Raw genomic sequence first — 18,644 nt, 5'->3', positions numbered from 1 at the left:
CTACCTGAGCATTGTTTCTGACCATGTCCATCCCTTTATGTCACAAAGCTCGAATCATTTCAAATGGTAATCCTAATAATCCTTTAGTTAAGTGTATGTCAGTGCATGATGTTTTTAAATTGAAGAAGCTCAAACATGCATTTTATGCAGTTTTATGCAATTAAATGCAGTCTGGGACCAGGATATTACCCTGACTGGGAAACTGCCCCTATGTGTGTTTTACATAGTGTTTAGTAAAAAAAACTTGGAGTAAAATTTATGATTGTAATTAACATTTACAATGTGCTTTATTTTGAAACTCTCTTAGCATGGAAATATGGTGGGTTTTACTTAGAATAAGTGTGTGTGTGTGTCTGTGTGTTCATATATTTATGTATGTTTATTTATTTATTTATTTTAAATGACATCACTGCAATTGTAGAATAACCCTGAACTAAAAGTTTTACAGCAACCATATTGTTCCTTATGGTATGTGGACTCTTTTTTGGTTTTACCTGTGTTTTTTCTCTCCTTTCTGACCAATTTGTGTGTTTGACCCAAAACTCTCGACTCACTGTTTCAGGTCCATGGCCGGCCCCTGAAACCAAACCAATCCATGAACAACAAGCCATTCATGCCCCCCTCCCGTCAGCAGAATATCCCACGCCGCAGCCCCTCCGCCCCCAGTACCCCTATTCGTGAACAGGTCATGCAACATTTGGAGCAACGGAAGCAGCAGCGCCTGCGGTTCTTAGGCCATCGAAAGAGTCAAGAGAATTCGGCCATGGCACCAGACATTAGCCAGGTTAGAGCCTCCAAGGAGGCTGGGCAGGAGCCCCGTGGACGCAGGCCCAACCCATCAATCGTTAAAGCGGTTAGTTTGCAGAACCTGGCCTGTCCTCCACTCATGGAGCCTCGCAGGACCTCGCTCTCACCTTGTCGTAGAATAGATGTAGATGACAATGAGGAGCTGGTGTTTCATCTTAGTCAGGAGTCCCTGAACACAGCTGAGGACTGCCACCTGTCCATGTCAGCTCCAGAAAGCACCCTCCGACAGCAAAGGCGCAAAGAAGCCCGTTCAAAATCTGTGCCGTCCAACAACCACCTGTCAGTGCCGCTGAGTCCGTGGGCCATGCCTGTCATAATGTTAAGCCCGGAGTATTCAAGTCAAACTAAACGTAGCTCTTCCTTTGAAGACCTGTCTTCATCCGCTCGATCGAAGTTGTTCTGGCATGATCTCAACAAGCCCATTTGGCGCGCCAATTCTTGCGGGCCTGATGGTTTGTTTAGTATACATGCAAAGTTTTCAAAAAAGCCGTCTGCCGGCATGGCGGAGCCACTGCGCACAGTGCTAAACTGGCTTTCTCCTCGTAGCTCCCCTAAAACCAGCCCGTGCTCTTCTATGTCCTTGTCCCCCACTAGTCCCCGTTACTCCACCCCTACGACCACCTTATCCCCTATGGGATTTCCGATGTTCGTAAATGTGAGCCACCCCACACTTTTTTGAGGTGCTGCGATCTTATTGTACATAGATGTAAATAGCCTTAAACTCTGCAGTTCTTCTTCTTGAACCATCTTATTGATTTTCTTTATTAATCCCCAAATAGGGTTGTAGTTTAGTCTTAATGCTATGAAGCTGTTTCATTGAGGCTACTGATCAGTGCTAGTGATGGGAAATTATAGGCTATACATAAACATATTTTAAGAGTTGGTTCCATCTTTCTGACTGGATAAGCTGCCTTCTAAGAGGCGTTAGGTCACATGCCCAAATTACAATACTGCAGATATTCACTACAGCAGCATTATTGCTGCATAGTGGATCATTATTGGTCATTATTTTAAACTCCTTGTGTACGAATATATGTATTAATGCCATAAAGCAATACTTAAGAAATGTCAAGACTCCCATGCCAGTCTGATTGGCTCTTACTATGCAGATATTAATACCCCCCCCCCCCCCAATTGATCTCTCTTGATTCTGAGCTCCATCAGATGGCCCCTCATTCTGCCTGGATGCCTACTGTATATATAAGTAAGCATTAGCTCCGAAATCAGTGCGGTCCATCGCTGGGTGCTTCTGGGTGCCTGTTGGTGATTAAGCTCCTTTGTTTCTTCTGCAAGGCAACACATGGGGAACGCCTCAAATAATACAGCTCCTTTTTGATTTTGGGATGTGTTGTTTGGTTTTCTGGAATGCAATCCTGGTATCAATGCAGAGCACTTCTGGAAAACTGAAACAATTCCATGTTTTGTGTTTTTTTATACCACCACCGTGTGTGACAAGTGTTAAGTACTATTTTTTTTTTTTTATTTGAATGTTAGTTGCATTTTGAGAAACCGATGATAGTAAATCATTTAGAATCCATTAATTCACCTAAATTATGATCGTAGACATAGTGGATCATAATGTATCTGTGCGCAAACATCCATCCCTCCACTAACATTTAACAGACAGTCTTCCTTCCTTTCTTTCTTGCCGACAGTAGGATTCTGCATCTCTGAGACAATGGGATAATTAACCGATGTCTGTTTATATCCTCTGCTTCTTTAAAGAGTCTGCTGGTGCAAATAAAAAGCCCCCAAGCTGTGAGATGTGTAAAGAAGAGACTGGATTCCTTTAAAGATTAGATTATTCACATAAACCTCATTCACACACCACTTTGGTCCCAGAAAATATTAATAAAATTGGCAGACAGGCTTCAGTGTGAACACAAACGCATCATGTATATGTTCTGGGATCGCTCCCGGAAAGAGGACCTAGTAATATTGCCGTAAGATGCACGGAAAGCGTTGTGTGTGAACAAGATGCAAAAACAATGCCGTAAGGGGCGTGCCGTAGTAAGGATGTGTGTGTCATTGCAACAAGAAATATCGTTCAGCTTTTTAAAATGGGGGGGTTTAAATGCACATTAACATTCACATTGAGAAATGTCGTCAAACTCCAAATATCTACTTTGAAGCTGATATAATTTATCAGCTCCTTTATCTTATCATAAACAAAAATGCACGCGCATTGGTTTCTGGAGATCGAAATAACGGATAATAAGCAAACTTCAGACGCTGCAGAATAAGACTGCCAATTGCAGGGCTTCAAACACGTCACGTGTTTTTACGGGAATGCACGCACAGATTCCGGTAAATCATTAGCAGTGTGAATTAACCAAAAATCAAACGATCCCAGTCAAATTCCGGATGCATTTTCCTTGTATTTTCCGTAATGTCTGTGTGAAAAGGGCTTTTGTCACCACCTGCATCTTAGAATACGGATACACATGTATTTAAAAGTTATTGTTTATTTTGATTTGATCCGAATGCCTCAAAATTAAGTGGGAACAGAAATCGTTTGATCAATGCCTCGCATCTTGGCTTTTTCAGTTGCCAAAGCAGACTCTTTATCAATTCAGCATAGTTGGAATTTTCTGTGCTTTGATATCTCAAAGGTCTTCAATTTCTCGCTCTGTTCTTATGAGTGCATTTGCTGATCTGCTATAACCATTCGTTGTATGAGTGACCTGATCAACATGCAACGCCTCATTCAGCTGTTAGCTGAATAGATTGCTTTTCTTTTACAGATCATGTCATAGTTTCTAATGATTAACTTGCTTTGTAGTGCCTGCTGATACATATCTAAAACTTGTCTTATTCCAATGTTAAATATTTGGGTCGCGAGTCTGGGTGCATTTTTCAGGGTTTTGCTGGTTTTCACCCGTTTAATGATGGTGGTGGCTGCCATTTAAAAAAAAGTCTGGCCCATCCTTACATGGTTTCTCTATTCATAAAGGTTGAGGAGCGCTCCAAGCTAAACCGTCAAAGCTCTCCTGCCCTGCAGCATAAAGTGGCTAACCGTATCTCCGACCCGTCCCTTCCACCACGCTCCGAATCCTTCAGCAGTGGGGGTATGCAGCCACCACGTACCCCTCCTGTGCACTGCCCTGTGGAACCTCAGGTACAAGTTTGATTAAAGCACTCTTTTATTTACCATGGGTAAATGTGAGCAAACTTTCCACTACCTTTATGTTGTGACACTTGGTGTCATCCTATGTTCTCAGATGGCTCATCTGGTTCCTGTGAGGTCTCATAGCACCTCGCTATCAGTTTCTCAGTCTGTGCATGATCAGCCCACCAAGGGCGTTTCAACCTTCCAGGACAACCTAGTGTCCCATCGGCCCGAGATGCCGAGGCAGAACTCCGACCCCACTTCAGAGATGCCCCCTCCGGCTCCTCGCATGGCCAGCCGTGAGGAAAAATTCGATCGCAGTTCCCCATGGCTGAGGGAAGAGGACCTTCCTCCAAAGGTCAGAACAGTTACAGAAATAAATCAAAATGTGCACCAAGTAATGTTGAAAACTTTCCAAAGTTAGCTTCCGTAAGAAATTAATATTGAAATTTTTAGATGTAGGGAATAGATTCAAAATCTATTGTCCTTTCAGTCTTTGTCGTCTTTCTTTTTTTGGAGATGAACAGATATTTGCGATCATTCTTTGATCCTCTGTCTCTCTGACATTTGGTCATTTGTGCTTTTGATTAAAGTTGTCCGGTAATACCCAGGTGCCTCAGCGGACCACCTCTATCTCCCCAGCTTTGGTGAGGAAGACCTCTCCTGGGAATGGAGACTCGGGTGGCGTGGGGAGAGCGGCCTCTCAGCTTATTCGTAGCAGGTCAGTTCTCTGCCAACTCGCATGCTGTGAGTGTCGCTCTGTGTTGGTGCTTCATCTTTTCATGTTGATCTGTGCAGTAATCCAGATTTGAGAAGAACAGAAATGTCTCTGGATGTGGCTCTGGCGAGAACCAGCAGCAACAGCTCGTCTAGTTCCAGTACACCCAGCTCTCAGGCCGGCTCCCATCCTGGCTCCAGTGAGAGGAACCTGCCTAGAGGTATTATTAGTCAAATGATAATTAGTCTTACAAAAAAGGTTTATTGTCAGCTACCCAACCTTCAAGAAACCTTAGTCATCACATTAAAAGGATATGTTTATTTGGAGTATACTCCATTTGGGTGGTCGTAGTGTGTTGTGAGTGACTGGTGCTGCCGGGTTGTCCCGGCATGCCTCAATCTGACATCCTCTGTGGGACTGTAGCTGGCAGCATCTCACTCCATCCTGGTTATTTTTGCTGAAATCCTTCAGCTCTTGTTCCACTCTGTTCACCTGTCAGATGTGCAGTGCTGTGCTCATTCTCCAGAGAGAGAGATGATGTAGAGTATGACATGTTGGAGGCATTAGTGCCCTGATTTACATATTTAGATATTCTGGTCCAGTCATGCCTGTATTTTTATAGGTTGAAAATTACTCTGCATGACTCTTCAGATGTGTTTTAGTTTACAATAATTCCATAACCTTATTATTATAGGGGTGCGCGGGGCAAAAACTAACATGGGGTTAGTTGTAACACGGACCAGTTACATTGTTGCACAGGGTTGAGCGATTCGTTTTTTCGTATTGTGTTCACGCTGCTAAAAGGTTTCTCACAAATTTATGGAAATGTATACTGTTTTTCCAGTTATTGATGAAAGAATGTTTTGGTGGCATGCAGGTACATTTTTTCATCATGTGTTTTTTTTAGGTTTCTGAGTTGGGCGTGTAAGATACCAAAACCAATGTTATGTCATCTTAATCAGTGTCTTGTTGACTTAAACATTGCATTATTTTGAAATATGTCTTCAGCTCTTAGCAACGTTTTTGGTAGGCTTGAAAATATTTTCACAGAGCGGGTTTAGTTGTAACGCTGTGTTACAACTAACCCCTCGGCACTTACGATATGAAAACAGCTAACGTTAGCGTAATTCTTGCTGTTGTTTTAAATAGGCTACACACAAATTATTGCTTTCTGCCAATAAAATAAATGTGCCTGTCTTATCAAAAATTGTGTCAAAATTTATTTTTGTTCATATCTTTAATATTGATTGAATAAAGTCATGTCAAAGATTAAAATCATAATGAAATTAATGGCAGAAGAAAATCTTTCTCAGAATTTGATTTTGAGACTTTAGTATGGCTGTTACAGACTGGGTCACATATATAAAAAAAATTGTTGTCATAATTGTGCTGCTTTTTCTCACATATTTAGACATTTGTATCCATTCATAATTGAACTATTGTTAGATGAGGGATGAAAAGTGTAGATACCCGTCTATTATAGACAGATATATAAACAATATTCACTTCAAGTGTAGACAAAATAGTAATGAAATATTTGCCTGCAAATTTAATTTAATAAGTGTTACAATTAACCCCACCTATGGGGCAAGTTGTAACGTTTGCACTTCTGTCATGAGCTTAGATGCAAAAGCTGTTAAATGCCACATCCTTTAAAAATTAGATGGCAGTATTGACCGAATTCTCTCGGCACGTATTTTACGTTCATCAAATACTTCAAATCCGCTTAATCCCGGCCATTCAGAAATACCAGTTTATTGGCAGAATCTATTAGGAGTCAATTCAATTATTCCTTATGGGTTTTTTTATTGACCGTGTTTATGTATATATTTGGTTCTTCCAACCAATCCTAAAAAGTTTGGTTTACCATATATGTGTTTTCCAGGCTCTGGTAAATCAGGCGGATCTCCAGCTCCATCACAAGAGACCCCGAAGCCCAGTCAGGATGAAGTCAAAGAACCGAACAAACCAAATCGACCAGCGGTATGTTCATACCCTTAAACATTTCTCACTATTCTTTGGTTACTGTCTCAAGTTTCAACTTATTAGTCTTATTGTCTTGCATACCTGGAATTTGCTTTAGGCCTTTAATTTGTTTGGATTAAGTATTGGCCTTAAAACAACCTTTTATATGTTAATAGTTTAAAGGTCACATAACACAGTATTTATAGAGTAGTATTGCATCCTTCAAATCTCAGAAGAGTCTTTAGTTTTATCAGATTTATTAAAAACAGATCAGGTCTACTGCAAATTTTCTGGAAAAACCAGTACCCCTGGAGGCGTACCACGGGCGGAGTGAGTCACGAACAAGAAACGCACGCAAAATATTATACAACTATCCCTGCACAACTTATGATTCACTACATGTTCATGTCAGTTACATTATATATGCACTTACACAACGATTGCCAACAAAACACAGACATCTGATGTTTTTTACTTGACGTCTGCGACTCATGACCCGGTTGGGAACGCCCAATTCAACGAAATCTGGCTTTAAACAAACACATTTGCACAACTTCGATGCTACCCCAGATATGCCCATTGTTTCCATAATGCTGGGTTCATTGGGAAGTTGAACAAGCTTAAATTTCCCTCACGAACAAAAACACACATCTTTGGTGACGTTGGTTTTGTGTTGGCTTTTGATTGGTGTGTGTATGCACCATTTCGGTTAAAGTGCCCATATATGGGCTTCAACCGTACTTCCACAACTGAAATTACCTATAAAAGAAATAAAGCAAGATTGTTACCCATGAATCTCTCATGTACTAAAAAAAGCCCTTTCAGAATCTTGTACGAACTCTGGTGAAATGCATTCGGCACAGATGTAGGCTATGTTTACATGAATGCGTTTATCCTTTAAAACGAGTTACTTTTGCTACGTTTACGCTTTTTATTTACCTTACACCACCGTTTTTGACCCTCATAAACGGATTCGTTCGCAAACGCTGCAGACCCTGTTTTAGTTTGAAAACTCAGACGTTGTGCTGCAGTGTAAATGAACGAAGACGGAGTCTTATGTAAACGAACAGCTGATTTTAACGTGACAGCGCATCATTTTCAAAGTAAAAATTATTTTTATTCAGGTAAATGGAGGTTTGCAACGGAGGTTTTGCCAAAAATAGTAAACATCTACCAACCAGCTATTATAAACGCTATATAAGATTGTTTTAACATGTATCCTTATAGATAATGTCTGTTTTATATTTATGTTTGAAAATTGTTGTAATGTTGTTTATGTTTTGTTTAAGCTTAGTTACCTTATTACGAAAGATAGATTGTAATTTTAAACGCCATATAGGGCGTTGTAAAGGCCAATATGAAGGGGAATTGTAATGGGTCAGACATTATTTTCAAGTTTAATTTAAGTTTTGTTTGCTACTTTAAAATGAATTTCGTTTCATATCATTTGTCTCTTAATTTTAATCGATGTTTTGTTGATAAGTTTTGTAAATATAAACTAATAAAATCAATAAAATCAAAGTCATATTAATATTTAATGCTCGTTTAGCCGATTGCACTTTTTGCTATTTCTGTGTTGCTAGCGGAGGACGTGCACGGACCTCTCACACTTTTAAAAATTAACGTCATATTCATTTTTAATACTTTAGCCGGCCACGCTTTTTTGTCGGAGAACGCGTGTGAGGGAATATACACGCACTGAACTATTATAAATATAACAGCATGAAATGGGTGAAGAAGAGGAACTCCCTACATTAAAGCAATAAGCATTTCTGTTGGCTAAAGCTATACTTCACCTCTTATTATGTTTGATTGAAGTTTGCATTTGCTGAAATTTATTTTTGCTTCAAGTTCGCTACTGTTTAGTACTGTTCACTTGAATTCTTTCTGTTTGGTTTATAACATCAACATTAACCTATTAATCATATAAATATGTTGTAGGGGGAAGCTAGAACAATATAAGACTTTCCCAAACACATTTTTATAGATTCAAAAATAGTGTCTGTTGTAGTAGACTGCAAAGGATCCAGGTATGAATTTTTGTCAATATGACACACCCCTAGGCTGCATAAATGCGCAAAGGTAAGCTATTATTAGAGTAATAAGTTATTTTAAACTTTTATGCGCATGCCCAGTTATGTGACATGTGCCCAACTCTTTAATAGTGTCAAGTCAGAATGTGTAAAACAGCTTTAAATCCCCCCCTTCAAGGTTTCCTTTTGTGAGCATATTAAGCCAGTAAGCCCAGACTTTTTTTAGTTTTATGCATTGTCAGTTCTATTCAATATGGTCCACATTAACCTTTATTTCAGTTCATTCATCTGAGTTTAATTTGAATTAAATAACCAAACAGGATGCAGAACTGCAATTTAGGAAAGCAGAGAGATCAAGAAAGACCTCCCTTCATGAAGAACCAAAATAAGTGAAAAAATAAAGGGATGATATTTTGGGTGTTTGAAAACTAGAGTATGTCTATATGGCATGATGCATGTTTAAACGGGGAACTAGAGCTGTCTACATAATTAGCTGTCTGACCTACAAATCTGCATTAACCAGCTCCAGTTCTCTCTATCTCTCTCTTTCTGCAAAACTCTCTTCTGTTCTTCTCTCTCTCTGTCCTCTTTATCCAACTTGTCACCAGAACTTTAATCACGGCTGTAAAGCCAGAGTAAAGCTCGGTGACATTGTCATCCATCTTTCTGTCCGTCCTCGCTCTAAAGGTTGCTTGGCAGAGGACTGTGGGAATGCTTGTCTGCTAATCTCAATAGCAGTGCTGACTTGAGAAAAGCTTGTTCTCTTTCACCCCCTAAACTTTCTCACCAAGCTGGATTGCCAGTGGCTTTGTCAATGGAGTCTCTCTGTGTGTGGGGGGCTGTCTACCGCCCCCCATTTGGCACAGATTGTAGTGTTCAAACACAAATAACCCCAGGCACTTGTTGGCAGCCTCGCTGTTTCCAAAGCAACCGAAGTTCATGAGAGGGCATCCTTGTTTTAGGCCAAGAGCTGAGATTATGGTTTAAATGTGAACTGATTACAGATGACCTTTGCATGAGAGCTCCAAAATGCACTGAATGTATTTTTAGTGTTGTTGAGCATTCTTCGTTTTCTGTGTTGGTGGGGATATTATTAGTATATTTAAGTGTGTGGGAGAGATTTTTGTTATATCTTTTTCATTTTCAACAGTCACATTCCTCTGCTAAAAGAAAATAACTTTACAGATTGTTTGTGGGTCAGTGTCGGTGCCCAGAATTTCTCTAAAACCATTACCCAGATTTAACCATTGACCTGGCTGAGACACCAAATCGAGCATATTTGTCTTATCTTTGTAATTAAACTTGAGCAAACTTTTAATAAAGATCGTGGACCTGCTAAATGAGATTTACTTTTTTATGTTATAGCTTTAATGACTCTCATATAACTAATCTCCCTTTCAGGATCTGACTGCACTTGCTAAAGAATTGAGGGAACTACGAATAGATGAGATCAATCGACCGCCTCTCAAACTCACCGACTACTCGTCCTCAAGCGAGGACTCTGAGAGTAGTGAGGATGAGGATGGTGAGAATGTGGGGCATGATGGCACGGTACCAGTCAGCGACATTCCCAGAATCATGTAAGAACACATGCCTCCAGTCCTCCTCAAAATTAATCGTTTTCCTAATACGAACATGCTGGGACATATTTAGATATGGTTGGAGTTTGAATCTGGTTTGTGTCATTTCTTGATTCTTGATTTAAAAAATGCAATTCGTAGCCAATTTTTATTGGCTAGCAAACATAGTAAATCAGTCAACTTGTACTTTCCACTACCTAATCAAAGTTGCTAAAAGGCCAAAAATAAACATGTTGCTTGGCTCGTCTCCTCCAGGCCCTCAGTTCAGGGGAATAATGAGTCTTTCACAAGCACTCATGATGATTCTTTTGGCGATTCCTACAACGATGAATCTGAAGACAGCACTCTGAGAAGGAGAGAGGTAAGTGTCTATGCCAGTTAGGCTACGTTTACAGGACAACGGTGTAGTGAAACACAGAAAAATGCATTTGCGTTTAAAAAAAATTCATGGACCTGCAACGATTCATTTAAAAAGATTCACATTTACACAGATTCGCCAACATTAACACCAACATTTTGTAAAGTTTTTCTTGGAGAAACACAGTCCTGTATTGGCTGCCAATGTTGTTTTGGTTACATTTGCCACATGTGCAAGACGTCACCATTATCACAGTTTTGCGGTTATGTACAGTAGTTTACATGGAGGCAACAAGGCATCATTTTTAAAACCATGCACTTTCAAAAGTGCTGTTGTAAACGCTGTTGTTGTTTACGGTTGAAAAAATTTGTGTAAACTGCCCCTTAGGGGGTCACACACCAGACAAGAAGAGCTGTGTCACGCCATGAATCTAAAAACAGAACACATTATTTTATATGAATGTACGCACACCGGCGGCGGCTGTCCGCTGTGACTCTGGACGCTGCTCAATTCCTTGCCGTGCCACTCACATAGTTTAACATTAAATGTTATATTATGTTCTGGGTCAGTTTGACCAGTTTAGATTTTTAAAGGAGTAGTCCACTTTAAAGATGGGGTCCATTGACTTTTCATAGTAGGAAAAAAATATTATGGTATGTATGTTGCTATATTGGTGTTTTACTATCCTGAAATGGGGTAAAAATGCTTCTCCTCACTCTTTTCAGTACTGAAAAAGACTTACAGCCACAGATGGTAAAAGTGAGCTATCATTTCTATATACAATGTATATGATGTTTCTTCCAGACATTTTGTCCTTTTCTCATTTAGGGCCATGAACATGCATGCAAAGTTAGGATACACTGATGTGTTTGAACAGGGTTATTATAGTAAAGGAAAACTATCACGAAAACTGAAACTATTAGTAAAAAAAAATTTAGTTTACTGAAATAAAATAAAAATGAAGGTTTCTAAATAAAACTAAACTATATAACTAAAATGTGGCCCTGCAAAACTAACTAAAATTTTGGAAAACAAAACTTGCGTTTTCAATTTTTAAATGTTATTGGATCAGCAGTTGATCACGGAGTCACTCATATTACAGATTTGGCAAAGTGTAGGTAAACAACCATGATATTATGGTAAAGACTAAAACTAAATAAAAACTAAAAGTAATGATTTTTTTAAAAATAATAGAAACGAAATCAAAACTATTTATGCACCACTTAAAAGAACTAAAACTAAACTGAAATAAAATAACACGTTACAAAACTTAATAAAAATAAAAACTAATATTTTTTTGAAAACTATAATAACCTTGGTTTTGAAGTGGGGTTTTTTAAAACACATGCATTTTTTTTACAATTTTGATGTTCATGTCAATTTGACACATATTTTTTTGTTGCAAGGCAACTGTATAGACACCCATTAAATACAATTATTGCGTATATGTTGATGTTTTATTACCCTAAAAAGGGAAAAATTTGCTTTTTCTCACTATTTTCAGTACTGATAAAGACTTCCTTAGACACAGAAAAGTAAAAGTGAACTATCATTTCTATTTTCAATGTATATGAAATACTATGTAAAGCAGAATAATTCAGACCCACAGATAATCCAGAGATGAATACAGCTGATGCCAGTTGTGCCCCAAAAAACATGACACCAAAACAAGTACCATTTGTGTAAAATGCAAGAAGGCAGAAAGCACATGCTTTTACGTATACATGTAAAAAAACATTGTGCAACATGTTTACAAACAACACAAGCAGCGAACTTTGACCTAATTTTATTGCGCGTCATTTAAACCCTTCATTTCTCCTGATCGCGTTTAAACGAAAGCAGAAGGACTCACCCACAGTCTCCACAGGCCACCCCTCAAAGTAATCAGGACAGAAGTGGTCAAAAGAGATACAAGGTATAAACGTAAATATGTGGTTCCCGTCCACTTGTTATCCGGTCGACAAAAACGTATCTTAAGACCAGGTATAAACAGCCCGGACCCTGAGATAACTGCCCACTGCTTCGGTTGTGTGCATGTTCACAACTTGCAGTATGTGTTTACTATGCGTTGTCAAGTATGCGTATGTCACTTTCAGTAAATACACTATACACAATCATTTCAGTATAGACAGGGGAACAACATATACTCTACCCCTGTCCGTATTGGGAATATATTGTTTCATATACACGCACATCGTGCAATATAGAATTAACAAGCTTCCATTTATAACTCGAGTTTGATTCTCTGTATAGACAAATGAAAGGCAACGTTTGGGCCACGGCGAGAGCAATGGTTTCGCGGGTCATGGGAATCTTCCAGACCTGTTGCAGCAAAGCCACTCACCATCAGGAACTCCAACCGGACTCAATTCCCAGGACCTGGACTCTATGGACGAGGTAGATAACACAATGAGAGACAAAACAGCTGTGGTTAATGCACACACTCCCTAAGTTGTTTGTTTATGCGAGACCACAGAGTACTACAAGTCTGTTTTAGGTTTGTTTTTAGACTGTTATTCTGTAGCACTTTGAGATTGTTAAATATAAATTGCAATACAAATAAAATGTATTATTATTATTATTACAAGAGACATAAAAAAGCGTAGGACATGAGAACAACATGCAAATATAGCTTTATACATTATACAAAACTATTTGACTGCAGATCAATCATGATATATAGTGTTATAGAAAGCTGTCTAGTGTTTATCAATAAAAGTGTCCGATATCATCCCAATAATACATTTGAATAAATCTCCAAGTATATTTTTTCTCTATCTAGACGACGGGTGTATTTTTATAAATATGTAGCTTGACTTAAATTGCCTGCTGAGTCATAGTTGCCTCCATTATTCTGTCTTTTCTGTTATTCAAACACATGATTTGTGTTTCTTTTGTCCTTTTAGCCACAAACCCAGACTGTTTCTTTTTTTTTTGCTTGCCCGCTGTAAATCTTCCCGCTAAGGCTGATAAGGTTCTTTGTTGTTTTATCAGTTTGGTCTTGGCGGTGGATCGAAAGCTTCCTTCACTCCTTTTGTGGACCCTCGCGTGTATCAGACCTCCCCCACAGACGACAATGACGAAAGCTCAGCAGCCGGTAAGTAAACAAACCCATAAACAACCCAATCGTTTTATCAATCCCTGCATACATTAAAGGATTAGTCAATTTTCTTAAAAAAATCCAGATAATTTACTCACCGCCATGTCATCCAAAATGTTGATGTCTTTCTTTGTTCAGTCGAGAAGAAATTATGTTTTTTGAGGAAAACATTCCAGGATTTTTCTCATTTTAATGGACTTTAATGGACCCCAACACGTAACAGTTTTAATGCAGTTTGAAATTGCAGTTTCAAAGGACTCTAAATGATCTCAAACGAGGCATAAGGGTCTTATCTAGCGACACGATTGTCATTTTTGGCAAGAAAAATAAAAATATGCACTTTTAAAGCACAACTTCTCGTCTATCTCCGTTCATGTGACGCACCAGCGCAACTTCACGCAATACGTCATCACGTCAAGAGGTCACGGAGGACGTATGCGAAACTCCGCCCCAGTGTTTACAAGTGTGGAGAAAGAGGACCGTTCCGATGTTGTTGTATGTGGAATGATACTAACTAATGTCTTTGTGTCAGTTTATTGTTTAAAATGGTCCGCAAGTGTGCGTTTCACATATGTAACACGCGACCTTTCCACGGCATTACACAATTACGTGAGGTCGTGCTGGCGTGTCACAGGACCTGAGATAGATGAGAAGTTGTGGTTTAAAAGTGCATATTTTTTTATTTTTCTTGTCAAAAATGACAATCGCTAACCTAGATAAGACCCTTATGCCTCGTTTGAGATCGTTTAGAGTCCTTTGAAACTGCAATTTTGAACTGCATTAAAACTGTTAAGTATTGGGGTCCATTAAAGTCCATTAAAATGAGAAAAATCCTGGAATGTTTTCCTCAAAAAAACATAATTTCCATATTGTATAAACCATCATTAAAGTTGCATAATATTTACCTGTGTCTTCTCACCTTTCCAGCTTTGTTTGCGAATGAGCTTTTACGTCAGGAGCAAGCCAAACTAAACGAAGCTCGCAAGATCTCTGTGGTCAACGTCAACCCCACCAACATCAGACCTCACAGCGACACACCAGAGATCCGCAAATACAAGAAACGCTTCAACTCGGAGATCCTGTGTGCTGCTCTATGGGGTACATACTCAGCTTCAGAGCAATTCTTCATTCAATTGCCTGTGGTCGTAACCATAATTCTTGTTTGTAGCAGCTGTGTCAGGTTGCATAGTGTTAAAGCTTGTATTTGCACAGGGGTGAACCTGTTGGTGGGGACCGAGAACGGCCTAATGCTGCTAGACCGAAGCGGTCAGGGGAAGGTCTATAACCTCATCACTCGCCGGCGCTTCCAGCAGATGGAAGTGCTGGAGGGTCTAAACGTCCTGGTCACCATATCAGGTTTGTCTTAAAGCTTGACACGGTCATCAAACAGTATTTCCGTGTCATGTACCGCAGTCAGATTAAATTTAAGTATAGATTTTTAAAGTCTGGTGGCAGCCCTTGTGTGTCTTCTGGGGACACGCATAAAGTTGTATGATCGCTTCTGCCATCTCGCTGGTGTTTTTTAGGGAAGAAAAACAAGCTACGTGTCTACTATTTGTCATGGCTGAGAAACAGAATACTGCACAATGACCCGGAGGTAGAGAAAAAACAGGGCTGGATTACTGTCGGTGATCTGGAAGGCTGCATACACTATAAAGTTGGTAAGTGAATATGTTTTTAAAGTCAAATGCCTCCAAAAAGTGCAATGTTTTGATTCAAATGTTGTAATTATTGCATTGACATAACACGGTTTTGCAAATTGTTAACACAATTCAAGGTTGCACAGATTAGTTTTGTTTTCTCTCACAGATCCTTTTAGGCATCACATATCTTCACACTAAATTTTGGTAGTATAGTTAATTTTTGACACGTATACTGGCGTACAGTCTAATGCAAAGCGTACTCCATTTGACTCGAAAGCGTACATTGGTGTTGGACGCATGCAATACCACTCCTGGCCTACAGGGGTTCGAAATGAGCAGTTGTGCGAGTTTAAAGAGGTGACTACATGAACGTATATAAACAGTACTCTTTAATTTATAAACGAGGGTACTTCCTGAGGTCTTCGCAAAATTTCTCATATATAGTATGGCATTTATTGTCAAAATAGCTTGTACTCATTCCGTTCCATTTTGTTATTGCAGTTTTTAATCGACTACTTTGTTAGTCGACGCCCCCAGGACACATTTACCACCTTGTGAATAAATGCGCATGAGTGACCGCGCAAACAAAAATCTGGTGGTGCGTGTATGTGCACTATTCTGATGACGAATTTCCATCACACACACTGTTACGCGCACAAAGTGAACTATACTTGGGCCTTAAGGCAGTGATCTTCAACATGGTGCCCGCCAAAGCACATTCTATTAATAGTCTCAATATTAATATTTATTTATCACATATTTTTTATATTCGCTTGGCAAAATAAAATGAAGTACAACAAAGAAGTTTTGAGTGGACCATATCAAAAAGTAGCCCTCCAGATTGTTTTATCCATTGTGGTAGGCAGCCCTTGCTCACAAAAAGGATGGAGACCACTGCCTTAAAGGAATAGTCAATTTTCTTAAGCAAAAAATCCAGATTATTTGCTCACCACCATGTCATCCAAAAAATTGATGTCTTTCTTTGTTCAGTCGGGAAGAGATGTTTTTTGAGGAAGGCATTCCAGGATTTTTCTAATTTTGATGGACTTTAATAGAGCCCAACACTTAATACTTAACTCAACACTTAAAGGAATATTCGATTTTCTTAAAAGAAAAATCCAGATAATTTACTCACCACCATGTCATCCAAAATGTTGATGTCTTACTTTGTTCAGTCGAGGAGAAATTATGTTTTTTGAGGAAAACGTTGCAGGATTTTTCTCATTTTAATGGACTTTAATAGAGCCCAACACTTAATACTTAACTCAACACTTAACAGTTTTTTTCAACTGAGTTTCAAAGGACTATAAACAATCCCAAACGAAGCATAAAAAACATAATTTCTTCTTGACTGAACAAAGAAAGACATCAACATTTAGGATGACATCACGGTGGTGAGTAAATTATCTGGATTTTTCTTTTAAGAAAATGGACTATTCCTTTAAGGACATTTCTGTGAATGTTGTTGCTCTGTGTAAGCCTGTATTTTTAAGGGTTCTTATATGGGGTTCAAATGATGACATCTTTTCTGTTAGAGCAGAGTGTTAAGGATAGAGCAGCTGGCTAATGTGTAAATCTCTGATATCAATGGAGAGGATTGGCATTCTGCTTAGTTCTGACAGCATGGAGAGTGGCAGCATGGGACAGTCTGCTTACTGTGTAAATAAAACACAGGTGACTAAAAGACTTTACTTTGTTTTCAGTGAAATACGAGAGAATCAAATTCCTGGTGATCGCACTGAAAAACGCTGTTGAGATTTATGCATGGGCCCCCAAGCCGTACCATAAATTCATGGCTTTCAAGGTATCACTGTTTTTTTCTCTCTTTCTGTTTGTTTTTTTCTTTCTTTCTTTCTAATAAAAATTTTTATATGTAGTGCTTTTTACAATGTTGGATTGTTTCAGAGCAGCTTTACATAAAAAGAAAAGAATCCACAGACAATGGAAAAATTATTAATATATAGTATATAGAATAGAATATTTGAAGAGCTCAGATGCAAAAGCTACTAAACGCCGCCACCATCAAAATGAGATAGTATATATTAACAGATTTTCTCGTCATATATTGTTTGAAGAGTTTGGTTCCAAAATGCGATAAACACCATTAAAAAAAAAGTATTGTATCAGGTCAGCATTAAAAAGTAAATTCTTAATTTTACGCAAAATCTGATATACGCTGTGTTATTCTGTGTTATTCTCTATTTTTTTCCAAACCACGACAAACGTCAGTCCTCCTCCTCTGCAGAATGCAATAAATCCACTCAACAAATCACAGCGCACCATTCCACGCATTGTAAACAATAATGGCGGTGTGTTGAATACACACAGAATCCTAATTTTCCTCATCTACTTCGTGATCAGCAAAAAAAACAAAAACAAAATAATAGTTTGATGGCATTGATAAACCTGTGGTGGTTTTCTGTAGCGGGAAAGCAACGTAAGCCATCAAAATCAAATAATTTATGTGAGAGGCACTCGGGAGAAGAAAAAAAATGCCTTTTGTTGTTGGTTCTCACCCGACAGCATCAAGCTTCTGTTGTGCTAACACATTGAAAAAACGTTCCATTATTTTAGTCGAAGTCAACGAAAATCAAGCAGGACCAAAACATTTTACAGCTGATCGCTGTCAAAAAAGTTCAGCGATGACAGCAGCAATGACAGTGTTTCTTAATATGACAAAGTAAGTGTTTTGATAAATGCCATTTAATGTTTATTTTTTCAATCAGTCAACTAAGTGAATTTAACATGGCAAAGATGAATGCACATTTATATATTGATTCAAAAGATTTATAGCATTTAAAAAAAAAACATGTCATGGATTAATTGCATTTTGCAGAAAAAATAATCAGTTTTTATAATCAATCTTTGAAAATCAAATTCTGGAATAGTGGTTTTCTTCATGTCATTTTCTTGATATAGAAAACACATTTTTACCCAAATTAGTCAAAATGGATTTATTGCGTTTTGGAACCAAAATCTTTGTATGGTTATCAAATAGTTTCGCTTTAAATCTGCTTGATCTCAGCCTCAGGCTATTCAGAAATACCACTTTTTTGGCAAAATCTGTTAAACACAACCTCGATATTTCAGCGAAGTCCCCAAAGTGCCCAGAAGATAAATGTGAAATGACTCTTGTGAGTACTTGGACCTGAACCACAGTGCCCCCTATTGTCTGCTTTAGGTTTTTTTTTTTTCTACACTTAAATTCTGACTTTCATCATTTGCAATGTTTCTATTTGCATCTTTAGTAATTTTGCATCTGTTTACTATGTCTTGTACTTCTATAAAATCCCCTTTTAAGACATGTTTTTGCCAAAAAGCAATTAGAGGG

At 38.5% G+C, this 18,644-nt stretch overlaps 1 protein-coding gene across 8 annotated transcripts in view; it reads left to right on the top strand.

Annotated features, from left to right (window-relative positions):
* tnika (TRAF2 and NCK interacting kinase a) overlaps nt 1-18,644 on the top strand; it is a 116,118-nt gene that overhangs the window by 91,422 nt on the left and 6,052 nt on the right. For 3 of the 8 annotated variants that reach the window (XM_073875553.1, XM_073875550.1, XM_073875566.1), the window contains 14 exons: nt 563-853; nt 3,761-3,925; nt 4,029-4,274; nt 4,510-4,637; nt 4,715-4,854; nt 6,520-6,617; nt 10,034-10,212; nt 10,468-10,573; nt 12,824-12,967; nt 13,565-13,667; nt 14,598-14,768; nt 14,883-15,026; nt 15,197-15,331; nt 17,017-17,117. In XM_073875553.1, coding sequence (XP_073731654.1) covers nt 563-853; nt 3,761-3,925; nt 4,029-4,274; nt 4,510-4,637; nt 4,715-4,854; nt 6,520-6,617; nt 10,034-10,212; nt 10,468-10,573; nt 12,824-12,967; nt 13,565-13,667; nt 14,598-14,768; nt 14,883-15,026; nt 15,197-15,331; nt 17,017-17,117 — 2,151 coding nt within the window. The remainder of the gene's footprint in view (nt 1-562; nt 854-3,760; nt 3,926-4,028; nt 4,275-4,509; nt 4,638-4,714; nt 4,855-6,519; nt 6,618-10,033; nt 10,213-10,467; nt 10,574-12,823; nt 12,968-13,564; nt 13,668-14,597; nt 14,769-14,882; nt 15,027-15,196; nt 15,332-17,016; nt 17,118-18,644) is intronic. The other 5 variants (XM_073875573.1, XM_073875563.1, XM_073875567.1 and 2 more) reach the window with 3 other exon arrangements.

This window comes from Misgurnus anguillicaudatus, chromosome 2, assembly GCF_027580225.2.
Source record: "Misgurnus anguillicaudatus chromosome 2, ASM2758022v2, whole genome shotgun sequence".
Lineage (NCBI taxonomy): Eukaryota > Metazoa > Chordata > Actinopteri > Cypriniformes > Cobitidae > Misgurnus > Misgurnus anguillicaudatus.
This window is presented reverse-complemented; position numbering and strand designations above follow the sequence as displayed.